The sequence below is a fragment of the Leptidea sinapis genome, chromosome 21 (genome assembly GCF_905404315.1).
Source record: "Leptidea sinapis chromosome 21, ilLepSina1.1, whole genome shotgun sequence".
Lineage (NCBI taxonomy): Eukaryota > Metazoa > Arthropoda > Insecta > Lepidoptera > Pieridae > Leptidea > Leptidea sinapis.
In genome coordinates this window covers 6,585,746-6,606,962 of record NC_066285.1, presented here as the reverse complement: position 1 = coordinate 6,606,962, position 21,217 = coordinate 6,585,746, and the positions used below count along the sequence as shown (strand labels likewise).

At 34.2% G+C, this 21,217-nt stretch overlaps 1 protein-coding gene across 1 annotated transcript in view; it reads left to right on the top strand.

The window, feature by feature from the left end:
* LOC126970444 (protein O-mannosyl-transferase Tmtc3) overlaps nucleotides 1-21,217 on the top strand; it is a 245,922-nt gene that overhangs the window by 156,315 nt on the left and 68,390 nt on the right. Inside the window, exon 2 of the mRNA XM_050816331.1 lies at nucleotides 18,935-19,071. Coding sequence (XP_050672288.1) covers nucleotides 18,935-19,071 — 137 coding nt within the window. The remainder of the gene's footprint in view (nucleotides 1-18,934; nucleotides 19,072-21,217) is intronic.

The window sequence follows — 21,217 nt, the reverse complement described above, 5'->3', positions numbered from 1 at the left end:
CTAAACGGGACTCGTCGCCTCGGGCCACACCACTGATACAGTCCCTTCATAAGTTTGCAAGCCCCTTGAGGCGAACATTTCAGAGTTTTGTACAACTTCTCAGTAACAATCGCTGTTATTCCTATAACTTCAAATTCGCTAAGTATTATGCCTGGCGTTTGTTAAGATATAAATGAGTTATAGATTTTCGCTACTGCGCTGTCTGCAGTCTTAACATTCGTAGATCAATACACATCTGTAATTTCAGAACATTCTCGACCAAGTGTATTAAAAATAAGAGGGTTTGCATGAAAGGGTTAATGCATTGACGTAATAACCCAGAATATTTCTGATACCTTTTTATTCGCATTGCAAACAATCCTGTTAATAAACTGAGGTGAGTGTGCGCGGGGTACTGGATGCTCTTTGGTCTTAATGGTATGTTATTTGTTTGCATGTATAAAAAACTGCAATTGGTGAACCCTTTGGTCACGTATTTCTCAAATTCCACATTGTCTGTCTTTTTCAGTATATATTTATTTTAATGAAAAAGATACAACAAAGGAGTATACGGGTCACCTGCTGTTACATTTTATCTTTATATTATCTTTTTCTTTCAAATTTAGAGCTAAATCTCAATATTTTAGGTATACGTGCGTCCAAATCATCTATGCTAATTAACACGCAAACGTGGTACATCCACGCAAAGCACATAGAGCAAATGACCTCACAGAGCTGTATTACACGGCTAGCAGTGAATGTGTCATATCATAAATAAGTTTCATTGAAATTAAATCTAAAGTGAGTTATCCCAATAAGCTTAGTAAACAATATCGTCGTCCTTAACATTTTCCAGGGAAAACAGCGCTTCAAAGCCCTTCATGAAAATTACGTAATCAACTTTCATCAACAATAACTTCAACATAGTATCAAAATTTACAAAGTAAACATTTTTATTTCGTAACAAGCTCTTAAAATTGTAGGTAATAATTAATAAGGTTCAGTTTGGCACGCGGTATAATTAACTACTTTATTCTTGCCTGAAAATAAAACTTAAGGAAACAACTAAAGTACTTTCGTTTCAGATTTCAACATATTTTGTAAAGCGAAGAACAATCTGGAAAACTGTAATTACTTAAATATTAATATGCTTTTGAATTTGTATATTTTGAGAGGAAACTTTTATTGTTGAAGGGTTGGTGTGTGAATCACACTAGGGAATAATTCACGCTCAATTTCACTATTGATATATAACGCTTTATAAAAACTGGTTTTGGCATAGCATTTTAGTGAAATGACTTGCAATCTAGATTTACTTTTGTCAGAATACAATTCTCATAAAACATATGAACATTTCAAGTGTTAAAATAAGAGTTTTAATTATTAATTGGAATTAAAGATCATTATTGAAGTAGAATTACCAACACCAGACAATCTGGAATTTGTGGTCTGCCACTTGGAAGGTATAATATCCGAAGGGCGATCATCCACCCGCTGGTGTAACAAAGTTAAAGCACTCACCGGAATTAATGTAACAACCGTCTTGAGAAAAGCATAAGACCGAACAACAAAACCGAAATAGTGAACAATAAGTTTTACACACATGACCTTCAATAATGAAGAAAACGTCCCAAAAGAGAGAACTAAAATCGAAATCATTATTAACATAAAACGTCAGTAAGAACAATCATATCATTTGAAACGATAGTTAGAAAGAAAGGATGACAAATAGACAGTAAAACGGCACCTAAAAGAACACTCAGATTAAAATTTATATCATTATTATCATCAGCCGTAAGACGTCCACTGCTGGACAAAGGCAAAAGATTTCCACGATGGTCCTGCGCTGCCCTCAAATAAATGAATTTTGGAGAATATAATTAGCAAAAAAGTTAGATGTCATGCCACTTTTGTTTAAGAAATTTCAATTCAGTAAGAAGGTAAGAATATGACGTAAGAAATCTGATGCTTAAAAGTTTATTAATTATTCGATTAACACTCTACAACTAGTAGCCACATAATAGAATTAGACATAAAAGTGAAGATTTTTATATCGATTTGAAAATATGATGAAAATGATGATAAAGCTAATTTTTCTCAATCAAGTTATAATGCAACTTCGTTTACTCTAGTGGAAAATCCTGGAAACACCATACACAAAAGACAATTCCATCGTTATGTATAAAGACATTTCTGGAGACAAAAGGAATAAAGGACGTTATATCAATAAAACAATCGTTACTCCGTAGACGTTGTAAAGAGGTTACTATCTCTTCTATTAATGGCTTTATGTGAGTTGTTCGTGTTTTTACTTACTTTGAATGCAAACAACAAGCCACAACTATAAAGTAACCTAATAATATTGAACATTTTTTATCTTGGTGATCCCGATAAGGATTTTAATAATATTACCGTATTTACTATTATTGTGTTAATTGGTTTCTTATTTAATCAACTATTAAAAAATTAAAAAGCCTCTGGTTCAATACCTACTCCCTGGCACGTACCAATGTATTTTCGGTCTTCGAATTCGACATATTATAATATAATATACATGTTCGATCAAAGTATATTCCTTATAATATCACACACAGTATACTTTGCTTATCAAAAGACAACTCGATTTAACTGAGTTGCAGGCATAATAACGAAAGCTATTTCAGTATCGATAAAAATGGTAAAAAAAAGACAAAAGTGATGTAATGAATTAGCAATAATTCGAATGAGTCGTATTATGAATTCCATTACAAGATCTGTGTATCGCTATAATGATAATTATAAAATCCATAATTTCCACAATTGTAAACGTTAATACATTTAAAACCTTAAACAAAACATGTTTGGCTTCAAGAACATTCAGCTTAGATTCACAACGGATAGCGATAAATTTATATTAATCCTGAAAGGAAAACTAAAGAAAATGTACTGAGCAGTGTATTAATATGTTAATTTATTATATCCGGAAGCCGACCGCATGGTTGACTCCTAATAACTTGTTTCAATTAGCTCAGCTCGTCGCAAGCGAATGCCATAAGCATATATTAATATTGAATTTACTCCGGCTCTCGCTTCTGTTATTTATTCAAGGAAAATCTAATGTTTTTCACATTTAAGATCTTCCGTTTTAACCGAAACATACTCAAAATTCCTTTGATTTTTTTGTGAAAAATCAGTCTGCTCCAGACAACTGAAACGTCGTATATTTTTAGATTGTATTTTGCTTTTGCATTTTGATATAGAAGTATGATTCTAGAAGGAGTGCTTATCATGAGAATTCTAATAAATCAAATCAAGACTTACATATATGGTCTTATGAAAGATTTCCGATCTTCCGACTTCCTCCAGATCAGTTCAATGGTACAATTTGATTAGAACTATAAATTTGATTGATCATAATAGCATAACTATATTGTCACCCATTGGGTAGTGGTTTTCATTGTGTCCTGGGATAATTTGTTAAAACAAAAATACACACGAATTGATCAAATACTATTAGCTATTTTTTCGTATGAACTTTGCAACCCTGTCCTTTATTCGTGTCTATGAGAAGATAGGAGTTACAATCATCGCATACAGAGTTGGATGCTCCCGTTTTAAACCGATACATACGCGAATAATCACTAGGAGTCGTTCTGGATATAATTTTTTTATTTGTGATTAGGGCAACCACTGTATCAGTGGGCTCCTTTGCATAGGATGCCGGCTAGGTTATGGGTACCACAACGGCGCCTTTTTCTGCCGAGAAGCAATAATGTGTAAGCATTACTGTTAGTGTCATAAAAAAAACTGTTTTATCGAGAGTTAATCAAAATAAGATAATTATATAAATATAATAATATAAAAAAAAAATTGAATTCATAATATGTTCTTTTAAACTACGCTTTACAAGTTCGGCAACGCTCTTGTGATTCCTCGAGCATAGACTGCGGTTGTCTCATACCATCAGATGACAGGTGATTGTCATGTCTTTGACAAAGGTTCCGCACCATTTTAATTGCATCCAGTTTTTAACTAAGACGATCCATGTATGCATTCTACAGCCGCGGAATATATATATATATATATATATATATATATATATATATATATATATATATATATATATATATATATATATATATATGCATGGATATATACATATTTATTTATAATCGCTTATAAAATGCTCACAGAATACCTTTATTTATTTATGGTGTATGTGGATGATGCAGCTACTGTACTCAATAACTTTTGTATTAATTTACATTTACTTTTTTGACTTACTCGTGTAAGACATTGACTATTTGACGTTTGAGTGTGTTTGTTCCATCATTTAACATATCATATTGTAATTGAAATGATTTGTAAATCGATGTAAGTGTAAATCTTGATATAAAAGAGTGGCAATGTGTTACTTGCTACTTCTTCTCATTAGCAACCCTTTACGAAGTAGAGGTAGATTCAATAAGAGTTTTTTTTTGACATTCATAAGTATCATTTCCGTGACCTACGTGAATACTCTGATTTTGATTTTAAAAGCTAGCTTGCTAGAAACTGTTTGCCCCGGACAGCCGCTTTGTAAAATCAATACTGACTGCAGTATTCCCTTTACAACTTAAGGAATATGAGCTGTTGCTTCTACACTTACAATTACGTGAGTCTATTCCCCGTTTGGTAGATATATATATGTATATCTACCAAACATACAGCGATCATCAACTGTCTATGACACTACCCATGCCCTGCAAGCTGGAACCGACTGATTGTTTTTAAACGCCAAAACAACGGGTTTATCGAACATTGTGAAACGATCAATCAACCCCGTCGATGCCCAAATTGGCCTCTATAGCATGAACTAAAATTAATAGCCCGGGCTAAAAGACTTTAAAATATTAATGGATCCTACATTATTGACATATGTGTTAAAATTATCCGTATCGGCTTTGACTTTGCGTGTTTTGATTCATACAGTACATCTTCCAGGGCATATTTTCATAATATATTTAACAAAAAAACAACCGACTTCAAAAACACTATTCCAAAACAATAGATAAAATGTGCACTAAAAAGTATAAAAATAATTGCGTATTTTTATACAATGTAATTCTAGTTACGATTATTGTTATTTTTGGAATTACAATAAGCTTTCAAATAAAAAAGAAAGAATTATCAAAATCGGTTCACCCAGTCGAAAGTTTTGAGGTAACAAATATAAAAAAAAAGAATATACCGACGAATTGAGAACCTCCTCCTTTTTTGAAGTCGGCTAAAAATACCGGTCATATTATCGTTGTCTTACTGCTGATAGATCTTGTATTTTGAAATGTCATTTTAGAGAAGAAGACTCTCTAAAGTAGAACATGGCGCAACTGTTTAACTTCTAAACAACTCCATATTTGATGAACTAGCTATATAGCAAGTAAGTTATGAGGCATTTATAGGAATATCATTTAAATAATATATTAAATAAGAAAACCACGGGGAGTGTCTACTTCCCGACTCAATTATAAGTTACGGGCTCATTGTGTTTGGACGAACATTTAAAACTTACCTACAAAACCTTAAACATTTACAAATAGGTTTCTTAAATATTTAGTAAGCAAACATGGCAAAAAAGAGGTGCAAAAAAGATTATAATCAGTTGTTTTAAATGTGCAATATATTACCTATAGATAAGAATTTTAGGTATTTAATAGGAATAGAATATTATTTTAGTGATGAACAGAAATTTAATGTAAAAAATGTTTATGAAGCAAAAAGTGTAAGAGACAGAAAATTCTATCAGCCAAAGCTTAAGAAATATTAAGGAAAACGACTAACTAAGTGTATATTACCAAATGTTTTCAATAATTTACAATTACTCAGGCAAACACCAAAAATGAGCAAATGTTGTGTAAAAAATAAACTTAAAAAAGTCTTACTCTTAGAAAATGTGTGATAAGATTAATGTAATGTAAGGTAATAATATATTGTAAGTTCTTAATATAATATCTATTTATTTATTTGATTTCAAGTATTCATTGTACAAAGTATTGTTTTAAATAAGAGCGCTATCTCGCCATCAAACGTTAAAGTTTCGCGAGAACAATATGTTTAGTTTACACTTTGTATACTATATTTTTATAAATAAAAAAAAAACTTTCAAATCTAGATTATCATTGATTTATTTAGTATATACCAAATAACTGAATGGAGGAAAGCAAAAAATCAGGTGAAGTAACACGATATGAGGACAAATTTCAACGGATTCAAACTGGAGCCTTTACTCGGGGATCTTAGAGAGACAGAATATTAGAGAACCGACATGATTAAACAAATAAAAGATTACAGTTAATACTTAAACATTACTACTAGAACAGCTAAGATAATCCTACATTATTACAAGAAATGAAAGCAATTACTTAAATATTTCATAACTCACTGGTATTGTTGTCTAATAAGCTGGATTCCCGGCTCTTAGGGAATTAAGATCTAAGTATTGGCTAATAGCTGTTTCGGAGAAAATATTTCTCCTTGATGACACAGTTATTCTAAAATCCATATACATCCAGAATGCACAACCTGAGAGTTGAACAACGCATGCAAGATTATGTGACGATACGTCACTCGAACGGTTAGCTCAGTTGGCAGAGCACTGGCACGGAACACCAGAGGTCGTGGCTTAGAGTCGGCCGCATCGTTCATAAAATTTTGTTTTCAAATTTTATTTGTGTATTAATCCTAGAAGTGAGGGTATCACTTTGAAAACATAACAAATTATCCATATTTTCGTTTCACGTCAAGGAACCATATGAAACAACTAATCACAAACCCATTAATGATAATTCATTCGTTGAAAGTAAAAACATTGCGAAAAAAACCAAATTGAATTCATTTCGTTCATCCATCAAAGTCCATAAGAAGTACGCATTATTTTTCATGCGCAAAAAGCTTCATCTTGAAACAGATTATATTTTTAATGTCTTTTTTCGGAACGAACTTCGAGAGTTTGCAAAAGGTATGTCTCAACAAAAACTGAGGAAAATTTAATTTGAAATATCCAAACAACAGCTTATCAGAAAACCTTTTTTTGACGGGTTGTTTTGACTGGATAATTTAGAAACGACTGGATCGATTTTGACAGACTCTTCACTAGTGTACTTCACATTCACTAAAGTAAAAAAAATATATTAACAAAAAACAACCGCCTTCAAAAAACCTTTTCCAAAACAATAGATATAATATGCACTAAAAAGTACAAAAATAATTGCGTACTTTAATACAATCTAATTAATTTATTCTAGCTACGATTATTGTTAGTTTTGGCGTTGGTGTCAGCCAAGGTAGGTTTTTGTAACTACATACATAGAGCTGTTATAGATAAGATATGGTTGTGTCGCACGCGCGACAACATGAGGCGAAAGGAGAGAACGGGACCGCGTCGGGAGGACACCGATTGCAAAAATAGCAATAATCGTAACTAGAATTAGACTATATAAAAATACGCAATTATTTTTGTACTTTTTAGTGCATAGCTGTGGTTTTGGGATAGTCTTTTGGAAGTCGATTTAATTTTTTTTTAATACATAGTGACTCGCACTTGACCAGTTTGTCTATAAATATCCCAAAGGTCCTCAAAATCCTGTTACATCCATTTATAACGTAGAGCACTAATCATATCAAAACCCTTATCTCGCGTGACCTTACCTTCTTGTTATCAATAAAGCGATTCAATTTTCGTGAAATCACCTTCGCTGCTGGCATTATCAGGAAATCTGACACATCATTACGTGACCTACGCTCGGATCCCTCACGTGGAAATAATTGGCACCTGGTATTATCATAAGGGCTTATCAATATCACAAATATGTGTATGTGTATTAGTCTCATACAAATGTTTTCGTCGCTCGTTCGTGATCAAAATTAGTTCCTTTCCCTATTCTCTTTTATGTAGAAAATTTACCGTCACCATCAACGGATAATTCCGAATTCCACCTTCGCATGACACGCCACAAATTAGGATGTTATCCCCAACATCTGGATGTGTAGCGTTCTTCCACAGTACGTTTTTCAAGGAACTATCTTCCACGTACAACCAAATTTTGGAATGAGCTACCTTGTGCGGTGTTTCCGGGGCGATACGACATTGCTACCCTAAAAAAAACATCATCTTCCTTAAAGGGCGGCAAAGCAATTGTGATTTCTCTGGTGTTACAAGTGAATGTAAGCGGAGGTGATCACTTAACATCAGGTGACCCAAAGCTCGCTTTTAGTTCTCTTCCATAATGAAATGGTGCTCAGTTGACCCTAAGTGGCCAATCCGCACTTTGTTACGAATGGACGCCGCCAATTGAACTATTTTCATATATTTCATATTTCGTATATCCCTAATTCATAAACCGATGATATCCCTTAGTGTAAATTTCGCTAAGTTTCACAAAATCACTTCGACACGTCTTTTGCCTTTACACGGACGAATCCAGAAGCTGTTGACTTGCCAACCGCTGGAACGAGATACATATTCTCTCATTTTACTTCTCGCTTTTACTTATCTTCCATAATAAAAAAAAAACTTTCAAATCTAGATTATCATTGATTTATTTAGTATATACCAAATAACTGAATGGAGGAAAGCAAAAAATCAGGTGAAGTAACACGATATGAGGACAAATTTCAACGGATTCAAACTGGAGCCTTTACTCGGGGATCTTAGAGAGACAGAATATTAGAGAACCGACATGATTAAACAAATAAAAGATTACAGTTAATACTTAAACATTACTACTAGAACAGCTAAGATAATCCTACATTATTACAAGAAATGAAAGCAATTACTTAAATATTTCATAACTCACTGGTATTGTTGTCTAATAAGCTGGATTCCCGGCTCTTAGGGAATTAAGATCTAAGTATTGGCTAATAGCTGTTTCGGAGAAAATATTTCTCCTTGATGACACAGTTATTCTAAAATCCATATACATCCAGAATGCACAACCTGAGAGTTGAACAACGCATGCAAGATTATGTGACGATACGTCACTCGAACGGTTAGCTCAGTTGGCAGAGCACTGGCACGGAACACCAGAGGTCGTGGCTTAGAGTCGGCCGCATCGTTCATAAAATTTTGTTTTCAAATTTTAGTTGTGTATTAATCCTAGAAGTGAGGGTATCACTTTGAAAACATAACAAATTATCCATATTTTCGTTTCACGTCAAGGAACCATATGAAACAACTAATCACAAACCCATTAATGATAATTCATTCGTTGAAAGTAAAAACATTGCGAAAAAAACCAAATTGAATTCATTTCGTTCATCCATCAAAGTCCATAAGAAGTACGCATTATTTTTCATGCGCAAAAAGCTTCATCTTGAAACAGATTATATTTTTAATGTCTTTTTTCGGAACGAACTTCGAGAGTTTGCAAAAGGTATGTCTCAACAAAAACTGAGGAAAATTTAATTTGAAATATCCAAACAACAGCTTATCAGAAAACCTTTTTTTGACGGGTTGTTTTGACTGGATAATTTAGAAACGACTGGATCGATTATGACAGACTCTTCACTAGTGTACTTCACATTCACTAAAGTTTAAAAAATATATTAACAAAAAACAACCGCCTTCAAAAAACCTTTTCCAAAACAATAGATATAATATGCACTAAAAAGTACAAAAATGATTGCGTACTTTAATACAATCTAATTAATTTATTCTAGCTACGATTATTGTTAGTTTTGGCGTTGGTGTCAGCCAAGGTAGGTTTTTGTAACTACATACATAGAGCTGTTATAGATAAGATATGGTTGTGTCGCACGCGCGACAACATGAGGCGAAAGGAGAGAACGGGACCGCGTCGGGAGGACACCGATTGCAAAAATAGCAATAATCGTAACTAGAATTAGACTATATAAAAATACGCAATTATTTTTGTACTTTTTAGTGCATAGCTGTGGTTTTGGGATAGTCTTTTGGAAGTCGATTTAATTTTTTTTTAATACATAGTGACTCGCACTTGACCAGTTTGTCTATAAATATCCCAAAGGTCCTCAAAATCCTGTTACATCCATTTATAACGTAGAGCACTAATCATATCAAAACCCTTATCTCGCGTGACCTTACCTTCTTGTTATCAATAAAGCGATTCAATTTTCGTGAAATCACCTTCGCTGCTGGCATTATCAGGAAATCTGACACATCATTACGTGACCTACGCTCGGAACCCTCACGTGGAAATAATTGGCACCTGGTATTATCATAAGGGCTTATCAATATCACAAATATGTGTATGTGTATTAGTCTCATACAAATGTTTTCGTCGCTCGTTCGTGATCAAAATTAGTTCCTTTCCCTATTCTCTTTTATGTAGAAAATTTACCGTCACCATCAACGGATAATTCCGAATTCCACCTTCGCATGACACGCCACAAATTAGGATGTTATCCCCAACATCTGGATGTGTAGCGTTCTTCCACAGTACGTTTTTCAAGGAACTATCTTCCACGTACAACCAAATTTTGGAATGAGCTACCTTGTGCGGTGTTTCCGGGGCGATACGACATTGCTACCCTAAAAAAAACATCATCTTCCTTAAAGGGCGGCAAAGCAATTGTGATTTCTCTGGTGTTACAAGTGAATGTAAGCGGAGGTGATCACTTAACATCAGGTGACCCAAAGCTCGCTTTTAGTTCTCTTCCATAATGAAATGGTGCTCAGTTGACCCTAAGTGGCCAATCCGCACTTTGTTACGAATGGACGCCGCCAATTGAACTATTTTCATATATTTCATATTTCGTATATCCCTAATTCATAAACCGATGATATCCCTTAGTGTAAATTTCGCTAAGTTTCACAAAATCACTTCGACACGTCTTTTGCCTTTACACGGACGAATCCAGAAGCTGTTGACTTGCCAACCGCTGGAACGAGATACATATTCTCTCATTTTACTTCTCGCTTTTACTTATCTTCCATAATAAAATGGTGCTCAGTTGACCCTAAGTGGCCAATCCGCACTTTGTTACGAATGGACGCCGCCAATTGAACTATTTTCACTTGAAACAATGTATCTCCCTAATTCATAAACAGATGATATCCCTTAGTGTAAATTTCGTTAAGTTTCACAAAATCACTTCGACACGTCTTTTGCCTTTACACGGACGAATCGAGAAGCTGTTGACTTGCCAACCGCTGGAACGAGATACTTATTCTCTCATTTCTCTCTGAATTAACATCAATTTAAATAGCAATGACTTCCTCAAGATAAGGTCCTATTCTGATACTTTGTGGTCAACCTTTTCATCCGGCAAATGTTCGGATAAAAATACCCAATTAAGTGCCTGAAGTCCTAAACAATCGTACAAGATATAACATTTTTAAAATGATTTAGTATTTTGTGCGAATATAGTTCTGAATAAGACAATGCTTATAACTTTAAATATGTGAGTGTGTCATTTTTGTGCCGTTTGCTGTCGACACTTGGCTCGTGGGGCCCAGAGAATGTATAAGGTACTATCTACGCGCCTCAATAGCTTTTCTGCTTTCTCAATTTCTGCCAACGAATCATCCTAGTTGTCCATCGCCCTTTCGGTTTTTATTTGTTGTTATAACAGCAATAGTGATACACACTCGGCCAAACTTTCAGCTGTTTTAACTATTGCAGGTTATGAGACAGAACAGTGATAGACAGTCAGATGGTTGGTCATATTTTTTGTCTGGTAGACCCTTACTTTTAAGAACGAAAGAAAATACTAAATAAGTTTTTTTTTAAATTTGAATATAACATACGCTTCAGATCAACTCGCGAAATATGTACTTTTAATTAATACTTCCCAGGTATCAATCAACTCGCCGTATTTAATTTAAACTTTCGAATCACGAACTAATTCATCAAATATGAGAAGTTCAACTTACGACAAGTTAAACTAATTCATATGAAAGTCAGGTTAAAGCTTTTTGAACAGTACTAGAGAAATAAAGTTAATAATAACGGCAATACACTGTTATGAAGCAATCCAATTAAAATAACGTTGTACACATTCGAATAGAAGATAGAGTTCAAAGAGTTTCCAACTATAATTAATTTAAAAGCATTCTTGAAGCGACCGCAGGATTATAACAAGCAATATTGATAGAGGCTGCCACACATATGTTAGAACAAAGCGAATAAATTCCGTTGGTCACAGCCGCGCTGCTGAAAGGATATCTCGCTTTGTAAATTACTTGAACCAACCGCATTACAGGCAGTAACATCAACTTTAATATAATTGTTAGCGTCGTACTTTTTGCGGGAATGTTTTTTGTTATCTGTACAATTTATGCTGAGGCTTTTGTATTACAAGTAAAGTTTTGTTTTTGAGAATAAGAATGTATTTTTTCTGTAAACAAAACAACTAAGGAATCGTTTTATCGCTGACCATTGAATGTGTTTTGTTTGTTTTTCTGGGCTTATGTACCATCTCTTGTGATTGCTCTATTGTCACACGAGAGCCGCGGCAGTGACATACCATCAGGTGACACGTATATATGCTCATCTTCCATAAAAATGTGCGATTCTGATAAGAATGTCTAATCATAAGAAAGAAACAGACAATTGCTTCCATTGTTTTTAGCTATTTGACAGTTGTCACAATAAAATACGAAATATATATAATACTAGCTGAACCAACAAAACGTTGTATTGCCGATTAAGGTAATTAAAAAGAAACAATATTTAAAAATTTTGAGGTATAAAAAATAGATGACGACTGATTCTCAGACATACCAAATACATCGTATTGCGGATCTGTGGATGGAACAGAATAATATAAAAATCGTTATGAAATAACAGGGGTTGATTGTAGAAGGCTGAATTTTTCATTGCTACCGATTCTAACATATACACACAAATTTTCAAACTAATCCCGTAGTTTAGTAACGAACAACGGGACACGAGAATTTATATATAAGATGTAAGCCTATAACTAAGCAATAATTTAAAATATTTTTTGTAGATCTGTAAATTGCATGTAAGTATTTTAACATTGTAATAACAATTCGCAATTTTTTATCTGTTGACTAAACGCAACCACCATGTTATCCATTATGCGTTGAGTCTCACTATATCAAACATCTGTTGTTGATATTATCTTAGTTAGTACCGTATAGAAGAGTATTTTGATGTTTTTCAAAATGTGACGTGACTGACTGTTTGCGAGCAACATTTAAAATTTATGAAAAATATTATTTAACTTATTAACAGTCAAATAGCCAATAATTTATCTCTAGCATCTTGTACAAGTCTGAGACTATCACGCTGATGACATTTCTACAACAAAGTCTTCAAAACTAGTTATTGGAATTTTTATTTATAACTAGAATAAACCAATTTGAACTGGTTTTCACTGATGTATTCTGCTTCGCACTTAGTGTTTATCAAATTCCAATCAGCTCAGAAACAAAAAAGTGAAACTACTTAATATAATTCTCCGAAATCTGAGAGGGCAAAGTCTCGAGCGCCCGCTCGTAAATAATAAGTTTTATCAAGGTGAAAATATCTATAATTTATGCCAAGTCCAAGAGACCGTGTAATTTTTCTCGCCAATGTAACGTTAAAATACAGTCGAGATAAACTCGTCATATTTTAAACCCCTGGCCTATCTCGCAGTTATTCGCTAGATAAACGCCGAGCCGTCAAAACATTTATTATATGTGTTCCCATAAAATTTTATTGTCCAGCGATTTAATCTGCTTAATCATACACGCGATTTAAAGTAAAGTGCATGTTGTATCCAATAGTTAATATTGGTTTCATTTTTAGGTCAGACTTTCTGGTTTTCGAGGATCCGTTCGGCGGAAGATAGCTAATTACTTAGACGGTCAATCAACCTATCAATCACTCCCACAGAAAATCAATCAGGCTAACTACGGTCTGTTACTATATTATTTAAAGAAATAAGGAAGCTAAATGACCGAATGTTTCATAGTAAGTGATACACCTATGCACATACTACACCTATGCTCCTAGGAATAACATTAGTGTTTCCGGCATTATTGGAAGGTATTTTTGTGTCCAGTCAATACTTCGTTTATTTTTTTTTTGAAGTTAAAACTTCTTTAGCGGCGTTGAGCATTTTTCTAGGGATGGGTATAAAATGTTAACCTGGCATCAGGACACGTGGCCTGATCGAAAATTCGTAAGACAGTCATTGAAATTATGGATGAAAGATTTATACGTCGAACTAAATTATAGTTCGGCTATTTTAACTTAATGATCATATTATGGTCATTGGACCAGTGGTTCAATGATTGTGATTGAGAAGCCGAAACACCGCGAAGTCTAGAAATCGAAGCTCAGCTGTGAAATACTTTTTTATTTTTACAGAATTAAAATTAGAAAAACAACAGTTTATGAACAATCCACGACCTCTGGCCTTCCGTGCCAGTGCCATCTTAGCCAACCGTTCGAGTCGCGTTGTTCTTCAAATTTTAATTATGCATTAATCCTAGAAGTGAGGGTTATCACTTTAAAATCTTAACAAATTGTTTATACTTACAGATTAATTAATTGGTTTTTAAGCTTTGTGATTAGTCTACACTTATATCAAAGTCGTGTCTTCATTCTCTCTGAGGCGATATTATTGTATTTCTTTGTTCTCATTGTCTATGTGTGTCATGTCTGTTTTATGAGTACAAGTAACAAAAAGTTCACCCGATAGAATGCGATACGACAAGCCCATTGAAATGCAAAGCGGCTCAGGATTATTGAAGAGCAAAGAACTCTGTAAGCAATTGCTCTCGTCATTAGTCCAGTATTTCACTAGATACGATGCCTTTCAACACAAACAGTGCTTGCACTGTGCAAGTTGCCCATTACTGCCTAGTGATATAAACAAGCCTCGTTGTGGTACCAATCTAGTCAGCAGCGATGTCTCCTTACTAGCATTTCTATTTTACACATTAATACTATATACATGTATTGCATATTACAAAGTTTTAGTCGAATCCATTATATTAGAAGTCTGAACTGATTTTATAAATTAATTTGCTAGTAAAAGTTTTCACAGACGTAGAAGAATTTATGCAAAAAAGAATGAGTGTTATACAGCTGTTGTTGAAATCAGAGAAACGGTAATTTCAAATGATCACTATATCACTGCGCTGTGCTAAAATTGTTTTACAATAAGCACAGCAGGTAGCTAATTCCAACTTATTACCCCCTACGCTAGTCAATTTCGGTATTTGTATTTCCATGGAGGGTGATTTGAAGATAGCCTCAAATTACATACAAGAAATGAGCAAACAAAGCAAGTATTTCATGCTATTATTACCAGCGGCAATATAACTAGCATATTGCCGCTGATTGATGGTTATGACTGCGTCGTACCACCTGACATGGAATTTCATTTAAAGAAGCACCACCGTAACGTTTGCTAATTTCGACCCGACATGAATCAACTTTATGCGACAGCTACATTTTTGTACGTTCAACTTACTCCATAAACTTGATTTATTTTCTCATACTACATGCGATTGAAATTCAAAAGGATTTTAATGTCCGTGAATTAACATAAGCATCTGAACCCTTAGTTGTGATGTAGTGCGGTTGAACGTTTAATTTTTACGTCACTGACTCAATGATGTTCGTGGTTTCGTTACGGATGATAACTAGTTTCTTTTTGTCAATAAACAATTTTTACTAAGAAGGTTTTTGAAGCGAAAACTTCTTTAGCAGCGTTGAGCACTTTTCTTGCTGTTAAACTCGCGTTAGGACACGTGTCCTGATCGGAAATTCGTTAGACAGTCGTTGAAATTATGGATGAAAGATTTATACTTCTAAAAAATTATGTGATTACTGTAATAACTGACCAGTGATTGAATCATTGTGAAACATCGCGAGGTCGAGAGAATGAATTTCAGCCGTGAAATATGTCTATATGTAGTTTAATTATTTGGATTTTAAACTTTGTCATTAGCGAAGACTCTCCCTAAGGTGATAGTTATACTTGTATTTCTTTGTTCAAGTTTCACTTCTGCCGGTACTCCCGGAGTGCAACCCTCATTTTTCGTACAGGATACTGGCAAGGATAAACCCCCTTTCATACCATATATGTGTACCAGTGCCATATTTTCCGGCCGTGAAGAAGTCAAGTGTAAGCGTTATTGTGTCGGTTTAAGGAGCGCTGTAGCTAATGAAAATACTGAACTAATAAGACTTAACATGACGAGAAATATCTCGAAGCACAACTGAAATGCAGAGTCGGGTTCAATCAAGAAACCTGAGGGGCACTACATTATAATGGACAGGACGTACTATTAAGCATTTGGTAAAAGACTTGCTTGCCTCGTCTTTTTCTCTTTTTTTTTTAAATAGGAGGACAAACGAGCGTACGGGTTACGTGGTGTTAAGTGGTCACCGCCGCCCACATTCTCTTGCAACACCAGAGGTATCACACGAGCGTTGGCGACCTGAAAGGTGTACGCGCTTTTTTGAAGGTACCTATGTTGTATCGTCTCGGAAACACCGCACAAGGAAGCTCATTCCACAGCTTTGTAGTGCGTGGAAGAAAGCTCCTTGAAAACCGCACTGTGGAGGACTGCCACACTTCAAAATGGTGGGGATGACTCTTAAAAAAATCAATCATATATCAGAATTACGATCAATAGATATTTACGAAATTGATTTCTGAAGATGACATCTATCCGTTGTCCTCAAAGAAATCAGCTACAAATTTCATTGAAACCTCTATAGAGGTTACCGAGAATCCAACTACATAATATAAATACAACTGCATAAGATAGAACATTCGCCACAAACGGTCCCAGTTATTATTGGCGAAGCATCAGAATTCAGAACTCACAGCTGTGATGCTTTGTACTGTTCCAATTCTACGCAATAACATTACAATATTATCGCGTTTGTCAAAGCGTGTTTTACTGTATGTTATTTACTTTATAATAAATAGGATTCGGAGTTCTAGGGAATTTCCCACTACTGAAATACTATATTACTTAATACGACGAAGCCTTCTGAGCTACAGGTCACGGGTTGGAATCCCGGTAGATGCAAACATTTGATGTATATGGATGTTTGTTCCCGAGTCATGGATGTTTATATGTATTTATGTATGTTTAGGTAAGTATATTGTATTAAATAAATCGTTGTCTTGTATACCGTGTACCCATAGTACAGGCTTGTTTGGGGCAAGATAATTTGTGTAAAAGTGTGTCAATATTTATTTATTTTTTATCAATAGTTTCTTTTTTGTTGGACTTTATTATTACATTTATATATCACCACATATAATAAAACAAAGTCCTCCGCCGCATCTGTCTGTCTGTACGCAATAAACTCAAAAACTGCACTGCACTAATTTTTATGCCGTTTTTACCAATGGATAGCGTGGTTCTCGAAGAAGGTTTATAGTATATAATTTATTAAATTTTTGATTACATATTTGTATACATTAGCGAGATTTGTTGGAGTCCTTTTCGGATCTACAGAAAAGACCGGGATGGCATGTCTATCTCGTAAGGATAACATACAAAATTCATTTTAATGACTTAAAAAATTGGGACTAATATAGCTCTAATGTGAAAGCTGTTTACACAAATTAATCCTTATCATTTCCGATGCCTAGACTACATTATTCCCGAATATATTTTTTTTTTTCTATTGACAGAACAGCGTCTGTCGGGTCAGCTAGTATTATATAAATGAAATAAAAGTTTTAGAATCTGAAGCCCAACTAGGAGGATGCTGTATCATAAGATACATAACATATATATATTTAAATGTTTTATTATAAAATGTCTCTGTCGTAAATCCTATTACTCCACAGCTGAATATCTAAGTGATCGGGCAGCCTGGGACCAGATTCATTTCATAGCAATGCCAGTACAATTTTGTATATTTTATTAAAAAGAGCGCAAAAATAAGAATGCTGGGAGAGCCTCTGTGCCGTTTCTTCTCTCTCAAAGCGCCATTTCTTTCCGAAGCGGTAGTAGAATCTAGTATAATTATTAGAAATAACATCAAAAAGAATTCTTAAGCAAACAATTTTGGGAAAATAAATGCCTTTATGCCTTTTACTATCTACGCAACTCATTAGAGCTACTGGAAACCCAAGCAATGGCAGTTATTTCGGCCAATCTATCTATCTAGCCAGATAACACGAAAATGTTGTCAGTATTCTTAGTTTTCTTCTGATTAGTAACAGGTTTTACTTCATGTCATTTATATTACTTACTAGTTGACCCAGCAAACGTTGTATTGCCATATAAAGTAATAAGAATATTAATAATTAAAATTTTTGGGATATGATATAAAAAATAGATGACGACCGATTCTCAGACTGTATAATATTCAGATTATATAGTTATTTTATAATTATCTAGGCTAATCATTTACGGGTGTGCAAAATGGATGTCATCGGGAAACAGCTGTTATATTTCTGAATGTTGGCCAAGAAGTGCTTAGTATCATTTAGAAAGAAAGATATATAAAATCTAATTAGTTATTTATTTTAAATTATTCTTTCAATTTTATTTCTGAACGACGGGGGACACACCAAAGGAAAAACAAAATTTTTGTTTATATTATTTTTTTTCCGAGAATATTCATATTTATTCACCTTTTAAACCTTCCCTGGACTACCACAAATAATTCAACACCAAAATAAGCCAAATCGGTCCAGCTGTTCTCGAGTTTTAGCGAGACTAACGAACAGCAATTCATTTATATATATATAGATAGATTGTTATATTTTTAAGAGCTATTTGGCACTCCGAATTCCTATACTGGATCATACTGCGCAAAGTAAATTTTCATTCTCAACATTTGGATGTGTTCTTCGTCAGTACCGTTTTCAAGGAAGTTTCTCCTAGGTATTTATGTACCTAACTGTGATATGACATGGTTACTTTCTAAATCAGTGATCGGCTGCCCTACGATAACAAAAAAAAATAGGTATTGTCGGTCTTTAAATATCTAGTATTGATAAAGTATATATTTCTTTCCAGGAACAGTCCCACAAGTCATACCGTCCTCTCACGGTGCTCACGTTCAGATGGAACTACGCAGTCCACGGTCTGCAGCCGGCAGGTTATCACCTCGTCAATCTGCTGCTACACGCCTTGGTGTCTCTACTCTACTATCGGTGAGTCATTAACTTTACTCTTCGGAATCAGCTGTTATGATACATGTTAAAATGATTGACATAATAAATTGGCCACCGATTATAAATTATAATTCTCGTATTTTCTCCATGTCTATGAGTTTGTAATCTTGTTTATATAATAATTTGTAATCATGAATTCAATCGGTCGCTCCGATGGGCCGTTTGCGGCTGTGTGAGCGACTTCTTATCGAGCTGAGTGTATTTGGTTCCACAGGGAATAAATTAATTTGAAGCTTGATTGAATTTCTTCAAGTTTAGGTGTTTGTATTTGAGTAATTTTGTGGTAGTAATAAACAAATTCCGATGTGACGAATTACTGTTCACAAAATATATTATTGCAAAAGTTGAAGAACTTTCTGCTACATACACCAAATGTGGAATAACCTTCCTTCTGCTGTTTTCTATGTCAATTTGATATGAGTATATTCAAAATAATATCGAATTTCTGTATTCAAAAGTCCAGTAGTGCCTCTGTGATACCTCTTGAGCATGGACCGCAATGATCCCATCGGTGTTGCCATCAGGAGACCCGAAAGTTCGTTCGTCTTCTTCTACAAAAAAATTGCGTGCGTACAAAGTACACATGTCAGAATTGAAACCTGCATTGTGCATGAACCTTTAAACTGAATGTGAAGTCCCGGTACGTGTTGCTAGGATCATACATGATTCCAACCGCTATGAAAGACATACTATCACCACTAATATATATATGTTCTCCTGGTGTCTCTGTAGTAATACGTCGTGCGTATGTCGCCAGAATATATTAAGGTATACGCGCGTCATACATAAGACAATCTCTTATTCAACTATGATCCCCTGGTACCAAAACACTGTATAATGCTTCCTATCTCATTATCTCCCTCTAAAACGCGCCTTAAGTATTTGTTTCCTTCCATATTGTTAGGATGCTTTAGGATACTTTATAATTATTTTTGTTTATAATTAGACTAGCAACTAGTATTATTAATAAGCGTTTAACGTGTAGCGCAACAGTGCTCTCATACCCCCTCCATTGTAGCGTTAAACACGTTTCGTTTGCTTATTTCCCCATTAAAATTTTCAACAATTTATCGAACTATATATATTATTTACCTTACACAAAGCATTTGAACATTAAGTCCCGGTATTAGTTCTATATCCGTACCCCTAGAGAGCAGAGCACATTCAATAGAAAATGAAATTAAATTTATGACGGCATTCTAAGAAAACGCAATATCGCTGGAACATTTCACTACACTCTGCACAGGAGCTTCTAGTGGCGTAGCGTAAATTGTATTGTATGGGAATATACCGAACAACATTATGGATACAAGTAGGTACTTATATATTATATCTACTCACAAAATTATCCAACACTTGTTTTTAAAGACGTACTGATAATGGCGCGTCAGAGAAAAATTATGTAACATTATTACCATAACTTATGAGCGGTGTGGCACTCGAAACCGCGATCTCTCGATTTGTGTAATTAATTACAAGAAGTGATCACTTTAGAAAATAACTAAGTGTTTAGGTTATGTAACTTAATTTATACTACGCTGAGAATGACATTATTTTAACCACACCATGAAATAACTATGTTATATTGGTACCAGGAGAACATAAGGAAAGTAGAGACAGTATAGTCATTTTGAATCAAAGAGGATGTAAATACTACGTAATTTGAGGCGGAAAGAATCACTATGTAACAAATTCAAAGAAATAACTAGAATGTCAATATTATTATTCAAAATCTGATGTATGTGCATAGGAATATTAACTTGTTTAGGAAAAAATAGCGATCGTCAAAAATTTACTACTAGGAATAAAGCTTAACTCGCTGCACTAACAAGCAAAGAAGATGTACATACTTCGTAATTAGAGGAGGGACTGCCTTAGTAATAATTAAAATATAGTTTAGATAAAACATTTTTAAAGGATTAAAACGCGTGTAATTGTAGCGGTTTTACATTAGATGTTTGCGTAAAAGTTACATTTTTATTTTAGCTAACCCGACGTTTCAAGACCTTTCCAGATCTCGTTTTCAGGGGGACTGCAGATGAAGTGAGTCAAAGATAGTATTTATTTCATTTATTTTTCATTTATTTCCTCGGAGGTGGTATTTGCTGTACACAGATGAAATAAA